Consider the following 12,990-nt stretch of genomic DNA (forward strand, 5'->3'; position numbering starts at 1 on the left):
GTTTTAAAAAATGGGACACGACATGGTTTGTGAAATGATTTTAAATGCACGCATATCCCGATAAAAAAAGGCCTCTGGTAATATGGGTCATACTGTTTATGCTAGTTTTCTTTGCTGTAAAGCTGCAAACATGGCTGTCCATTTTTCCCTCTGGCACTCAGAGGCCGCATGAAGGTGATCTTGCAAAGTCTACTCAGACTGACCTTTGCTCTTGCTTATAACAGGTGATGAAATGATACAATGGATCAACATCGCTGGCTGTGCGCTCTGCTCCAATGTAACAAATGTACAAATCTAACAACCTTGTCAGTTCCATGTTTCATGAGCTAAAATAAAAGATCCCAGAAAGATTTCATAAGCACACAAAGCATCCCTCTCAAATTTTGTGCATAAAGATAATCCATCCACCTGACAGATGTGGCATATCAAGAAGCTGATTAAACGTCATGATCATTACACAGGTGTACTTTATGCCGGGGACAATAAAAAGCCCTCTAAAACATGCAGTTTTGTCACAACAATGCCACAGATGTCTCAAGTTGAGGGAGCGTGCAATTGGCATGCTGACTGTAGGAATGTCCACCATAGCTGTGCCAGAGAATTTAATGTTAATTTCTCTACCATAAGCTGCCACCACAATCTTTTTAGAGAAATTGGCAGTACATCCAACAACAGACCACAAGTAACCACGCCATCCCAGGACCTCCACATCCAGCTTCTTCACCTGCGGGATCGTCTGAGACTAGCCACCCGAACAGCTGATGAAACTGTGGGTCTTCAAACAAAGAATTTATGCAAACTGTCAGAAACTGTCTCAGGGAAGCTCAACTGTGTGCTCGACGACTGCAGTTTGGGGTCATAAATGACTTCATTGGGCAAACACTCACCTTCGATGGCCACTGGAGAAGTGTGCTCTTCAAGGATGTTGTGAACAGAGTTCCCTATGGTGGTGATGGAGTTATGGTATGGGCAGGCATAAGCTATGGACAACGAACACAATTGCATTTTATCGATGGCAATTTGAATGCACAGAAATACCGTGATGAGGAGATCCTGAGGACCATTGTTCCATTCATCTGCCGCCATCACCTCTCAGCATGATAATGCACAGCCCTATGTCACAAGGATCTGTACACAATTCCTGGAAGCTGAAATTGTCCCAGTTCTTCGACGGCCTACATACTTGCCCAATGAGCATGATTAGGATGCTCTGGATCGACATATACGACAGTGTTCCACTTCTGCCAATATCCAGCAACTTCGCACAGCCATTGAAGAGGAGTGGGACAACATTTCACAGGCCAATCAAAACAGCCTGATCAACTCTATGTGAAGGAGACGTGGGGCATTGCAAAATACAAATGGTGGTCACACCAGATACTGACTGGTTCTGATCCACGCCCCTACCTTATTTTTAAAAAGGTACCTATGACCAGATGCATATCTGTATTCCCAGTCATGTGAAATCCATAAATTAGGGACTAATCCACTGATTTCCTTATATGAATTGGATCTCAGTCAAATCTGCGTTTATATTTTTGTTCAGTGTATATTTTAAAAGCTGATGGAGGAATAGATGCGCATGAAGAGCAGACAGAGAGAAGCAGGTGAGTGAGGAATGATTACAGGACTGATAACAGCTGCCACACGTGATATGCACATGAGTGAAGTGGATATTAATGGCCCTGCGCATACAAGAGACTAGTGGCTATTGCTTGAATTCAACTGAATTTATAAACATGCACCAGCAGGATCTTTAGATCAGTAGGAATGAAAAATATGGCAGTATCATATGAAACGGTACTACGGTATAAAACAATATATTAGTGTCAAAAGTATTATGACATTTTGGTACCGTGATACCGGGGCAGCAAGTAGCCTAGTGGTTAGGGAGTTGGACTAGTAACCGAAAGGTTGCAAGATCGGTAGGTAGGTAAAAATTTCGTTCTGCCCCTAAACAAGGCAGTTAACCCACTGTTCCTAGGCCATCATTGAAAATAAGAATGTGTTCTTAACTGACTGTGCATAAAGGAAAAATGTATTTATTTTATTTTATTTTTTAAATACACCACACAACACTAATCGTATCCCTCCAATAGAATTCCAGACAATCTATGCCAAGGTGCACTGAAGTGGTTCTGGCCCAACGAGCTGTTAAGACACTATGTTGGTGGTTCCTTTTTTTGGCAGTTACCTGTACAGCATATGGATAGTGTTCTTGCAGGCCTATAAACTGCAACCATGTCTTACTTGAACATCTGGCACATTATCAGATTTCACAGTACTTCACAAAAGACGTAAGTCTAAAGTATAGAATAAGCTACAAACATTAGTATAAATTATACATTGTCCATAGCAGAATTGCAGCCAAAGAGGCATCGGAGAGAGAGGGGCTTTGACTTATTGGTCAGTGTCTGTGACCCAAATGGCACCCTATTCCCTATATAGTGCACTACTTTTGACCAGAGTCTCTTAGTTGTGCATTATAACAGGGATCAACATTAACGCTTGTCCTCTTGTCCAGGTACAAGATTAAATAGTCGGACAAGAATACAGATTTTTTATTATATTTATATATATATATATATATATATATAGGAGAAGCCAATAATTGGATCAGAGATGCAAACATTGAAATAATATTAAAATCTATTTTTCCATGTACATAAATAATCATGTTTGACAAATATAATGAAGGATAATTAACATCTAAATGGTCACAAGACCAGAGAGTGAAGGACAGTGCCTGTTGCGCACCACATATCACCCACCTTGAATCTGAGCGGAGGCGGTCCGCATTTAGAAAATGATTCAACAATAAACTTAATTGTTTTAAAACTGTCCAGTTTATGAGGCACGTCTTTCTTCAGAAAGTATTCACACCCCTCGACTTTTTCCACATTTAGTTGTGTTACAGCCTGAATATAAAATGTTTTTGTCACTGGCCGACACACATTAACCCAAAGTGGATTATTATTATTTTATTTTTTTACATTATTACAAATAAAAAGCTGAAATGTCTTGAGTCAATAAGTATTCAACCTGTTTGTTATGGCAAGACGTAATCATTTCAGGAGTAACAATTTGCTGAACAACTTACATAATACATTGCATGGACTCACTGTGTACAATAATGGCTTAAAACCTGGGATAGGGCCTGAATTTCCGCCTGATTGACGTTCCCAAAGTAAACTACCTGTTACTCAGGCCCAGAAGCCAGGATATGCTTAGAATTGGTAGTATTGGATAGAAAACACTTTGAAGTTTCTAAAACTGTTAAGATAATGTCTGAGACTAACAGAACTGATACGGCAGGCGAAAATCAGAAGAAAATCCAAGCAGATAGGCGTCCCGCTATCCCTAATGAACATTACCCAGTCACTACAAAAGATACAGGGGTCCTTCCTAAGATACAGGCATCCTTTACTTCCGGAGAGGAAGTAAACCACTCAACGATTTCATCACGAGACCAATGGTGACTTTAAAACAGTTTAATGACTGTGATAGGAGAAAACTGAGGGTGGATCAACATTGTAGTTACTCCACAACACTAAGCTAGAGCGTGAAAAGGAGGAAGCCTATACATAATAACATTTTTCCAAAATATGCATCCTCTTTGAAACAAGGTACTAAAGTAATACTGCTAAAAATGTGGCAAAGCAATTCACTTTTTGTCCTAAATACAAAGTGTTATGTGTGTTGTTGGATCTGCCCCAAACGTAACGGAGTACCACGCCATATTTTCAAGCATAGTGGTGGCTGCATCATGTTATGGGGTATGCTTGTAATTGTTAAGGACTTGGGAATTTCAGGATAACAAAAGAAATGTTATAGAGCTAAGCACAGGCAAAACAAATTGGTTCAGTCTGCTTTCCACCAGAACCTGGAAAATGAATTCACCTTTCAGCAGAACAATAACCTAAAACACAAGACCAAATCTACACTGCAGTTGCTTACAGAAGACAGTGAATGTGGTCGATTATCAGTTTGACTTAAATCTACAAGAAAATCTATGGCAAGGATTGAAAACGAACAAACAATGACAAATATTGAATAATTTTGAAAATAATGGGCAAATATTAGACAATCCAGGTGTGCAAAGCTCTTAAAGACTTGTGTGAATACTTATGTAAATTATACAAAAATGTTTCACAGTGTCATTATGGGGTAGTGTGTGTAGATGGATGTTTCATTTATTTTTTAATCCAAGCTGTAACAACAAAATGTGGGATAAGACAAGGGGAATGAATACTTTCTGGAAGGCACTGTACATTGTTTCAAAGTAGTCTAGCCAAAATATGACCATAGAAATTGAGGGAATTATTTTATAAAACACTTAATATGCCATTGAAACTAGCATTTTTCCCATGCCATATTAGTTTTCAAATCAACATTTTATTGTCCAGCAGCCAAAGGCATAATCCTTGTCATATCAGTAAACAACACTAATTGATGCATCTTTAGGTCTCTCCTATTAATTTCGAACAGATATTTTCATCTCTGTCACATGAAACCACTCATGCGTGCGGTGCACTTTTGATAAGTGCGTTCCCGCTAATTGCATGTTGGAACATTCGCCAAGCTTACAGCCATATGTGTATTGTTGAGCTTATAATATGAATAAATAAAACTTGGGTCTGATCTGTTGCATCAGCATCATTGATATTTTTTCACATAAACTCAGCAGAAAAAAGAACATCCCTTTTTCAGGACCCTGTCTTTCAAAGAATTCGTAAAAATCTAAATAACTTCACAGATCTTCATTGTAAAGGGTTTAAACACCATTTCCCATGCTTGTTCAATGAACCATAAACAATTACTGAACATACACCTGTGGAACTGTAGTTAAGACACAAACAGCTTACAGACGGTAGGCAATTAAGGTCACAGTTATGAAAACTTAGGACACTAAAGAAGCCTTTCTACTGACTCTGAAAAATACCAAAAGAAAGATGCCCAGGGTCCCTGCTCATCTGCGTGAACGTGCCTTAGGCATGCTGCAAGGAGGCATGAGGACTGCAGATGTGGCTAGGGCAATGAATTGCAATGCCTGTACTGTGAGGTCCTCACCAGACATCGCCGGCAACAATGTCGCCTATGGGCACAAACCCACCGTCGCTGGACCAGGCAGGACTGGCAAAAAGTGCTCTTCACTGACGAGTCGCGGTTGTGTCTCACCAGGGGTGATGGTCAGATTCGCATTTACCGTCAAAGCAATGAGCATTACACCGAGGCCTGTACTCTGGAGCGGAATCGTTTTGGAGGTGGAGGGTCCGTCATGGTCTGGGGCGGTGTGTCACAGCATTATCGGACTGAGCTTGTTGTCATTGCAGGCAAACTCAACTCTGTGCGTTTCAGGCAAGACATCCTCCTCCCTCATGTGGTACCCTACCCGCAGGGTCGTCTTGACATGACCCTCCAGCATGAGCAGTATGGCTGGTGGCATTGTCGTTCTGTGAGTGATTTCCTGCAAGACATGAATGTCAGTGGTCTGCCATGGCCAGCGAAGAGCCCGGATCTCAATCCCATTGAGCACGTCTGGGACCTGTTGGATCAGAGGGTGAGGGCTAGGGCCATTCCCCCCCAGAAATGTCCAGGAACTTGCAGGTGCCTTGGTGGAAGAGTGGGGTAACATCTCACAGCAAGAACTGGCAAATCTAGTGCAGCCCATGAGGAGGAGAGCACTGCAGTACTTAAAGCAGCTGGTGGCCACACCAGATACTGACAGTTACTTTTGATTTTGAATCCCCCTTTGTCCAGGGACAGATTATTCAATTTCTGTTAGTCACATGTCTGTGGAACTTGTTCAGTTTAGGTCTCAGTTGTTGAATTTGGTTATGTTCATACAAATATTTACACATGTTAAGTTTGCTTAAAATAAACACAGTTGACAGTGAGAGGATGTTTCTTTATTTGCTGAGTTTATGTGCAGTAATTGTATGAATTCGTAGACATATTTTTGGGGGTCCCCTCCAGGAGAGCCTTAAAGGGGCAGTGTTTTATTTTGAGACGAGTTTGAATATAAGAATCCAATAGTGTAACCTACATTTTTCTCTGTTTCTCTATGGTAAAAAAGATAGTAACGCATTTTATTTTGTAAAGTGGTTTCTCGCATCATATAATGGTGTTACAAAAAATGGTGTTACAGACCACAAATTATTTTGGGGGACAAGCAACTTGAGCTTTTGGACAAGTTAGAAATAAAAAATATTAAAAAGTCCTACTCGTCCAAAGGACAACTGGCTAAAATGTAAAGTTCTGTATAGGGAATATAGAGGGAAGAGGGTGCCATTTAGGACGCATCCAGTGAGTGAAGGAGACCCGTTCTGTTCCTACCTCTGTGTCTGCGAGCTGAGAGACCTCCTCCTCCTCTGGGGCTTCCTGTTGCGCTGCCTGCTCCTCCTGCTTTTCTCCACCTCCATAGCTTGGTGAGTAATCATCCGCCTACAACAACAAGTAGAGAGATCCAGAGTCAATATTCAAAATAGGCTAAGTGTCATAGATGTATTGTACATTCTACCATCCTATTATGGCTCATATTTACTATCAATGCTAGCAGGATATTAACACTGGCCTGAGATTACAGCCTGTGTGGGTTTAGCCTAACTTTATCCCCATGGAAATGTGAAAGGAATAACGCTTGAACCAAAAATACTGCCGCGTTTCCTTTTAATGAAAATATTAACAGCGAGCATAAAAGGAGAAAACATTGAACTGTTATGGGGGGGTTAGAAAGGGGGAGCCTCTTGAATTAACATAACAGTGGGAGAAGGCTTTGTTACCAATTCCTGACGGCATTTGAAATTCTATGAGATGTAAATGTTTGACATGATATACAGAAATGTGGGGGGGAGATAGAAACGACCTCTGGATCAGTGATGGTGAAAATATCATCACGCTAGCTACTGCTTTAATGGCCCACTAATGGCCCAAGTTCACATCCCACACAGGAAGCCGACTACAGTTTCACGGTGCCGAAACCCAGGATTCCAGTTATATGATAATTCCGTTAATAATAAAAAAGTGTTGGCTCTCCAACGTGTACTTGATATACCATGTGGTCACAACTCACGTAATTACACTCATTTCAAAACATACTTCCAGTGAGAAGCCACTAGGTGATTCATGACTGTCAAATGAGGTCAGTGTGTAGGTTGCAGGACAGTGTTTGGTGTTCTGCACCATTAACCTGCCAACCCAAAACATAATAATATTGCAGACAAATACCTGTTGCAGCAGAAGGATAGACGGACAGACTGTAGCGAGGGAACAGAAAGGAATTAATCCTTTAAAACTGTTCCACATGTTACCTCCGAATACCACCGCAAACAGAAGTATTTAAGCCCGGGCAGTTGAGTGACCTTGTAAACATAGTTATTACACACAAACGTGCTCTGCGTACTCACTGGGGTTTTTCAAAGTATGAAGTAGAACCGTGCAACCCTACTTAGAATATCAAAGGTTTTATCTTCAGTGTGTAAAAAAAAAAGTGAATGCTTTTGTCAGGCATCACACCTTAGGAAATAGGACTATAACAGACGTCACATGGATCTAGTCTTATCTTTTCCCCTCTTCACTCTTGTCTTAGGGGTTTGGGAAATAACTAGAGGAAATCGCATCAATCATTTCATCACACTTCAGGACTGTATGTTGTCCTTAGGAAGGTCAATAATCTTTCCATCAACGTGCGACTTTATCAGAGTCGAGCGCCCGATACAAAAGCGTTAACCTCGGCCGATTGGCAGCGCGTCTTCCTCGCACAAAGTGGCCTTAGCCAGACAAATATACAGGGCTCAATGGCACCAGGCGTCACAGCCGACAGACCACAGAGCATTACCTACCTACTGCCAAACAAGATGTCAACACCAACTTTGTCAACAAAAGGAGAAATCAACTGGCAGAGAGTGATAATGAATCCCCCCATACACACCTTCAACCCCTATCCAACGCACATCCCCTGAATATATTTGATACATGCCCTTTAAAACCTGAGACAGGGAAATAAATGTAAGTTATCGTTTCAAGATGTAATGGAGTAAAATAGAAAGAGGCGAGATGAGGACTCACTTGAAATTCATCGTCTAGAGGCTCATTGATTTGAATGTCTAACACTCCGTCGCCCCCAGCCTGTTCTCCTGAGTATTCCATTTGGCCGTCTGGTATCTCCATGTCATTGAGCAGGCTGTACTCGTCCATGTACTCTCCCCCCTCCTGCTGGTAGCCCCCCTCTATATCTCCTTTTTCTGGGTAGTCTATGGGGTTCACCTGCTGGTCAAATTCGCATAGAGTAGCATTGAGGCTAACGCCCTGGCCGCTGAAAGGCAAAAAAAAAACAATTATAAACAAAGGACACTGTAGCTCAAAAATTGGCACATCAAGTGTCTAAAGACTAAGTATGGAAACGCACATAGCATGATCAGACAACGTGGATACAATTTACTTACATGTTTTGATCTTCTTCATCGCTTTGTAGAAGGTCATCGTTCAATTCCTCATCTGACACTTCTGAGGGATCCTAAAAAAACAAGAAAAACAAGCCAGAAACGGATCAGTATGTTTTAGCTCATGTTGTTTATTCCTTGCAAGCCCAGGCTTTAAAATGGCAAGGTCGACTATAACACAACTCCCCGAATATCAACCAAAAGTTACATTATGATTGAATGTGCAGGCCTACGCATGTTCAAATCGGATTGGTAATCTAACAGATTAAGTCAATATTTGAATCAATAAAATTGTGAGTTTAAATAAACATGTGGGGGGGTCTCCTCCAGTCCAAAAGTATGCTTTATTCCCATGTGGTGAAGGCAATCTGGGCAGGTTAAGATACTTTATTTTGCCCACTGTACTTCCTCCTGGTTCACATCAATAAACGCCCCTGTGTTGGAGCCCCCTTTCAAAAGACTACTGCAAAATCCCACGTCACTGTGAAGTCTATGGGATCTAGGCTATTTCACCAATCCTACAGCTGGTAGGCTACATTAATAACGGCATGCATAATAGGTTAGCATGGCAGAGGCATCTATGAATCACAAACAGAAGCCAGGGAGAGTTCTTTGTCTTACCTTTTTGGCTGTCAGCCAATCCTCCTCCAGTAAATCACTCTCAAGATCACTTTAAGAGAAGAGATCAACCAAGTTAGCCAGATAAAAGGAGCTACGCTGACTCGGTTTACAAAGCTAGGTATTGGTCTACTCTCCACGGATGTCTACAGCTAGTCTAGACAAGATTATTTAATGAAGCCTAAATTATTTTTCTCATGAGCAAGGCCGGGCAATAGGCTACATTCTTACACGGCATGTTTACGATAAGCAGATTCCTATGTTCCACAATATTTACACTAGGCCTGACTCTGCAAGGCCCGTATAGTAGCGATAGAAATGTTGTTCTCATAGGCTGCAGTCACTGTATCGTTCCTGGGTCATGTTCAGTTGGTCCCAAACAGGAGAAAGCACTTCAAAATGTACCACCTCAAATACTCTCTTACCAGGTTCTCTCATAAAAACCTACATCATATTCAGAGCATAAGATCATTATAGTCATATTGTTTCTTAGTGTTGTGAAAATTGTTTAGTCTAAATTACAACAGTATCCTTTTTGTATATAATCGCCAAGCTCCATTCATGAACACACGTTGTGACAAAGTCTCCGCAAGAGAAAGTCTCTGCCTAAAATCTATTTTAGGCCTATATTTTGTGCATGAGTTATGGGCTTCACAGTTGGAGTACTACTGTACTAGTATAGCCTAATGTCAGAGGACAAGCCCAAAACTGAGTGCAGTAAAGGGAAAAAGCATGCAAACTTGCAAAAAAGTTTAAAACGGTCATGTTACACCTAGCCCTTGATCATGACTCTCAGTTCCATTAAACATAAGAGTCATTGGACGAAGGCGACTTCTGCATGGGGAAGTGTTGTCTAGAGCCCCCGACGCTAGTTCTGAATATTAACACCCATCGCCTGATGTTCGGTATTGGAAGCTTAAGGACCTTCTTTCATATCTGTTGGAAATCCTTTTTTTTTAAAGTTAAATTGACACACTTTTATAGGGTTAGTGTTCCCACATGGCCATATCTCCATCTTACAAAGCTTGTTTACGGAAAACAGAAGGAAGACAGGAGGCGACCACCTGTGCTAATTAGCTATCTAGGGGCATGGCCTGAGGCCGTCGGCCTATTTTAAAAACATTTGCGGACGTCTAGTAAGGGACAGTATATTTGGAATATGGAGATCCTCATCAATCATACGGGAAATGCCATCGGCATCCCTTATGTAGGTTAGTGTTCCCACACGGCCATATCTCCATCATACAAAGCTTGTTTACGGAAAACAGAAGGAAGACAGGAGGCGACCACCAGTGCTAATTAGCTATCTAGCATGTTCCGAACACCTGTGGGTAAGTGTAACTCGGGAAGTGTAGAAATGTATTTTCATCGGATGGAGGCACCCATAGCTGTATGGATCTGTGCAAAACTGCTACAGTAAGTGTATATTTCATTTTATTTAAGTATTCTTTCTCTCTGATGAAAGATAAAGGCAGTAACGCAAGCAATGATTCTTAATAGTTGAGAATGTCGCAGGAGTGGATGGCTGCCGTTTTACGGGCTACTAACCAAGTGTGCTATTATTTTTGTACATATCGTTGCTGCTACCATCTCGTATGACCGAAAATAACTTCTGGACATCAGAACAGCGATTACTCACCTCGAACTGGACAAAGATTTTTTATTTAACGAGTCCAAAGCGAAGGAAATACTGCTTTCCCCGGGAACAGGCCCAAATCTCTGTCATTTGTGAGAAGAAAAGACATAGAAAAAGAGAGCGGAGGTTGGGCTGCCTTCTAAGAATTCGTAGGAGAGTGAGTAAACCCCCACTACCATCCGTTATATTGGCCAACATGCAATCATTGGAAAACAAAATGGATGATAAACGATCAAGACGATCCTACCAATTTCACAGAGTCGTGGCTGAACGACAACACGGATAACAGAGCTGGCGGGATTTCCCAACCATCGGCAGGACAGAAGCTACATCTTGTAAGATTGTGTATTTGTCAATAACAGCTGGTGCGCGATGTCTAATATTAAAGTCTTGAGGTAATGCTCACCTGAGGTAGAGTATCTTATGTAAGCTGTAGACCACACTATCTACCAAGAGAGTTCAAATCTATATTAATCGTAGCCGTCTATTTACCACCACAAACCGAAGCTGGCACAAAGACCGCACTCAACGGGCTGTGTAAGGCCATAAGCAAACAAGAAAATGCTCATCCATAAGTGGTGCTCCTACTGGCCGGGGACCTTAATGCAGGCAAACTTAAATCCGTTTTACCTCATTTCTACCAGCATGTCATATGTGCAACCAGAGGGAGAAAAGAAAAACTCTAGACCACCTTTACTCCACACACAAAGGCAGATACAAAGCTCTCCCTTGCCCTCCATTTGGCAAATCTGACAATAATTATATCCTCCTGATTCCTGCTTACAAGCAAAAACTAAAGCAGGAAGTGCCAGTGACTCGCTCAATACGAAAGTGATCAGATAGTCCTGTGACGCGGATGCTGCACTCTTTTGCTAGCACAGACTAGAATAGGTTCCAGGATTCATCCAATGGCATTGAGGAGTATACCACCACAATAATCGGCTTCATCAATAAGTGCATCGACAACGTCGTCCCCACAGTGACCGTGTGTACATATCCCAACCAGAAGCCATGGATTAGAGGCAACATCCGCATCGAGCTAAAAGCTAGAGAAGCCGCTTTCAAGGAGTGGGACACTAATCCGGACGCCTATGAGAAATCCAGCCATGCCGTCAGACGAACCATCAAACAGGCAAAGCGTCAATAAGATTGAATCCTACTACACCGGCTCTGACGATCGTCAGATGTGGCAGTGCTTGAAAACTATTACGGACTACAAAGGTAAACCCAGTCGCGAGCTGCCCAGTGAAGCGAGCCTACCAGATGAGCTAAATGCCTTTATGCTCGCTTCGAGGCAAGCAACACTGAAACATGCATGAGAGCACCAGCTGTTCCGGACGGCTGTATGATAACACTCTCTGCAGCTGATGTGAGCGAGACCTTTAAAAAGGTCAACATTCACAAAGCAGTGGGGCCAGATGGTTCTTCCTGCTTTAGTTTACCAGGACGTGTACTCAAAGCATGCGTGGACCAACTGGCAAGTGTCTTCACTGCCATTTTCAACCACTCCATGGCCGAGTCTATAATACCTACATGTTTCAAGCAGACTACCATAGTCTGTGCACAAGGAAGCAAAGGTAACCTGCCTAAATGATTACCGCCCCGTAGCACCCACATCAGAATTGAAAGGCTGGTCATGGCTCAACAGCATCATCTCAGATACCCTAGACCCACTCCAAATTACATACCACCCCAACAGATGACGCAATCTCAATCGCACTCCACACTGCCCTTTCCCACCTGGACAAAAGGAAAACCTACGTGAGAATGCTGTTCATTGACTACAGCTCAACACCATAGGTGCCCACAAAGCTCATCACTAAGCTAAGGAACATGGAACTAAACACCTCCCTCCGCAACTGGATCCTGGACTTCCAGACAGGCCACCACCAGGTGGTAAGTGTAGGCAACAACACGTCTGCAACACTGATCCGCAACACTGGGGCCCCTCTGGGGTGCGTGCTTAGTCCCCTCCTGTACTCCCTTTTCACCCACAACTGCATGGCCAAACACAACTCAAACACCATCATTAAGTTTGCTGACACAACAGTGTTAGGCCTGATTACCAACAACAAAGAGACAGCCTATAGGGAGGTCAGTGTGATGCCAAGACAACAACCTGTCCCTCAATGTGAACAAGACAAAGGAGCTGATCGTGGACTATAGAAAAAGGGGGGCCGAGCAGGCTCCCATTGACATTAACGGGGCTGTAGTGGAGGGGGTCGAGAGTTTCAAGTTCCTTGGTGTCCACATCACCAATGAACTATCATGGTCCAGACACATCAAGACAGTCAT

The 12,990-nt window shown here is 42.3% G+C and overlaps 1 protein-coding gene across 5 annotated transcripts in view; it reads right to left on the reverse strand.

The window, feature by feature from the left end:
- rbm33a (RNA binding motif protein 33a) overlaps positions 1–12,990 on the reverse strand; it is a 52,055-nt gene that overhangs the window by 37,315 nt on the left and 1,750 nt on the right. For 4 of the 5 annotated variants that reach the window (XM_024393102.2, XM_024393099.2, XM_024393101.2 and 1 more), the window contains exons 3-6: positions 9,063–9,111; positions 8,445–8,515; positions 8,068–8,314; positions 6,337–6,444 (exon numbers count right to left, since the gene is read on the reverse strand). In XM_024393102.2, coding sequence (XP_024248870.1) covers positions 6,337–6,444; positions 8,068–8,314; positions 8,445–8,515; positions 9,063–9,111 — 475 coding nt within the window. Of the gene's footprint in view, positions 1–6,336; positions 6,445–8,067; positions 8,315–8,444; positions 8,516–9,062; positions 9,112–12,990 lie in introns of those variants that run through there. The other variant, XM_024393103.2, reaches the window with a different exon arrangement.

The sequence above is a fragment of the Oncorhynchus tshawytscha genome, linkage group LG29 (assembly GCF_018296145.1).
Source record: "Oncorhynchus tshawytscha isolate Ot180627B linkage group LG29, Otsh_v2.0, whole genome shotgun sequence".
NCBI classification, from domain to species: domain Eukaryota; kingdom Metazoa; phylum Chordata; class Actinopteri; order Salmoniformes; family Salmonidae; genus Oncorhynchus; species Oncorhynchus tshawytscha.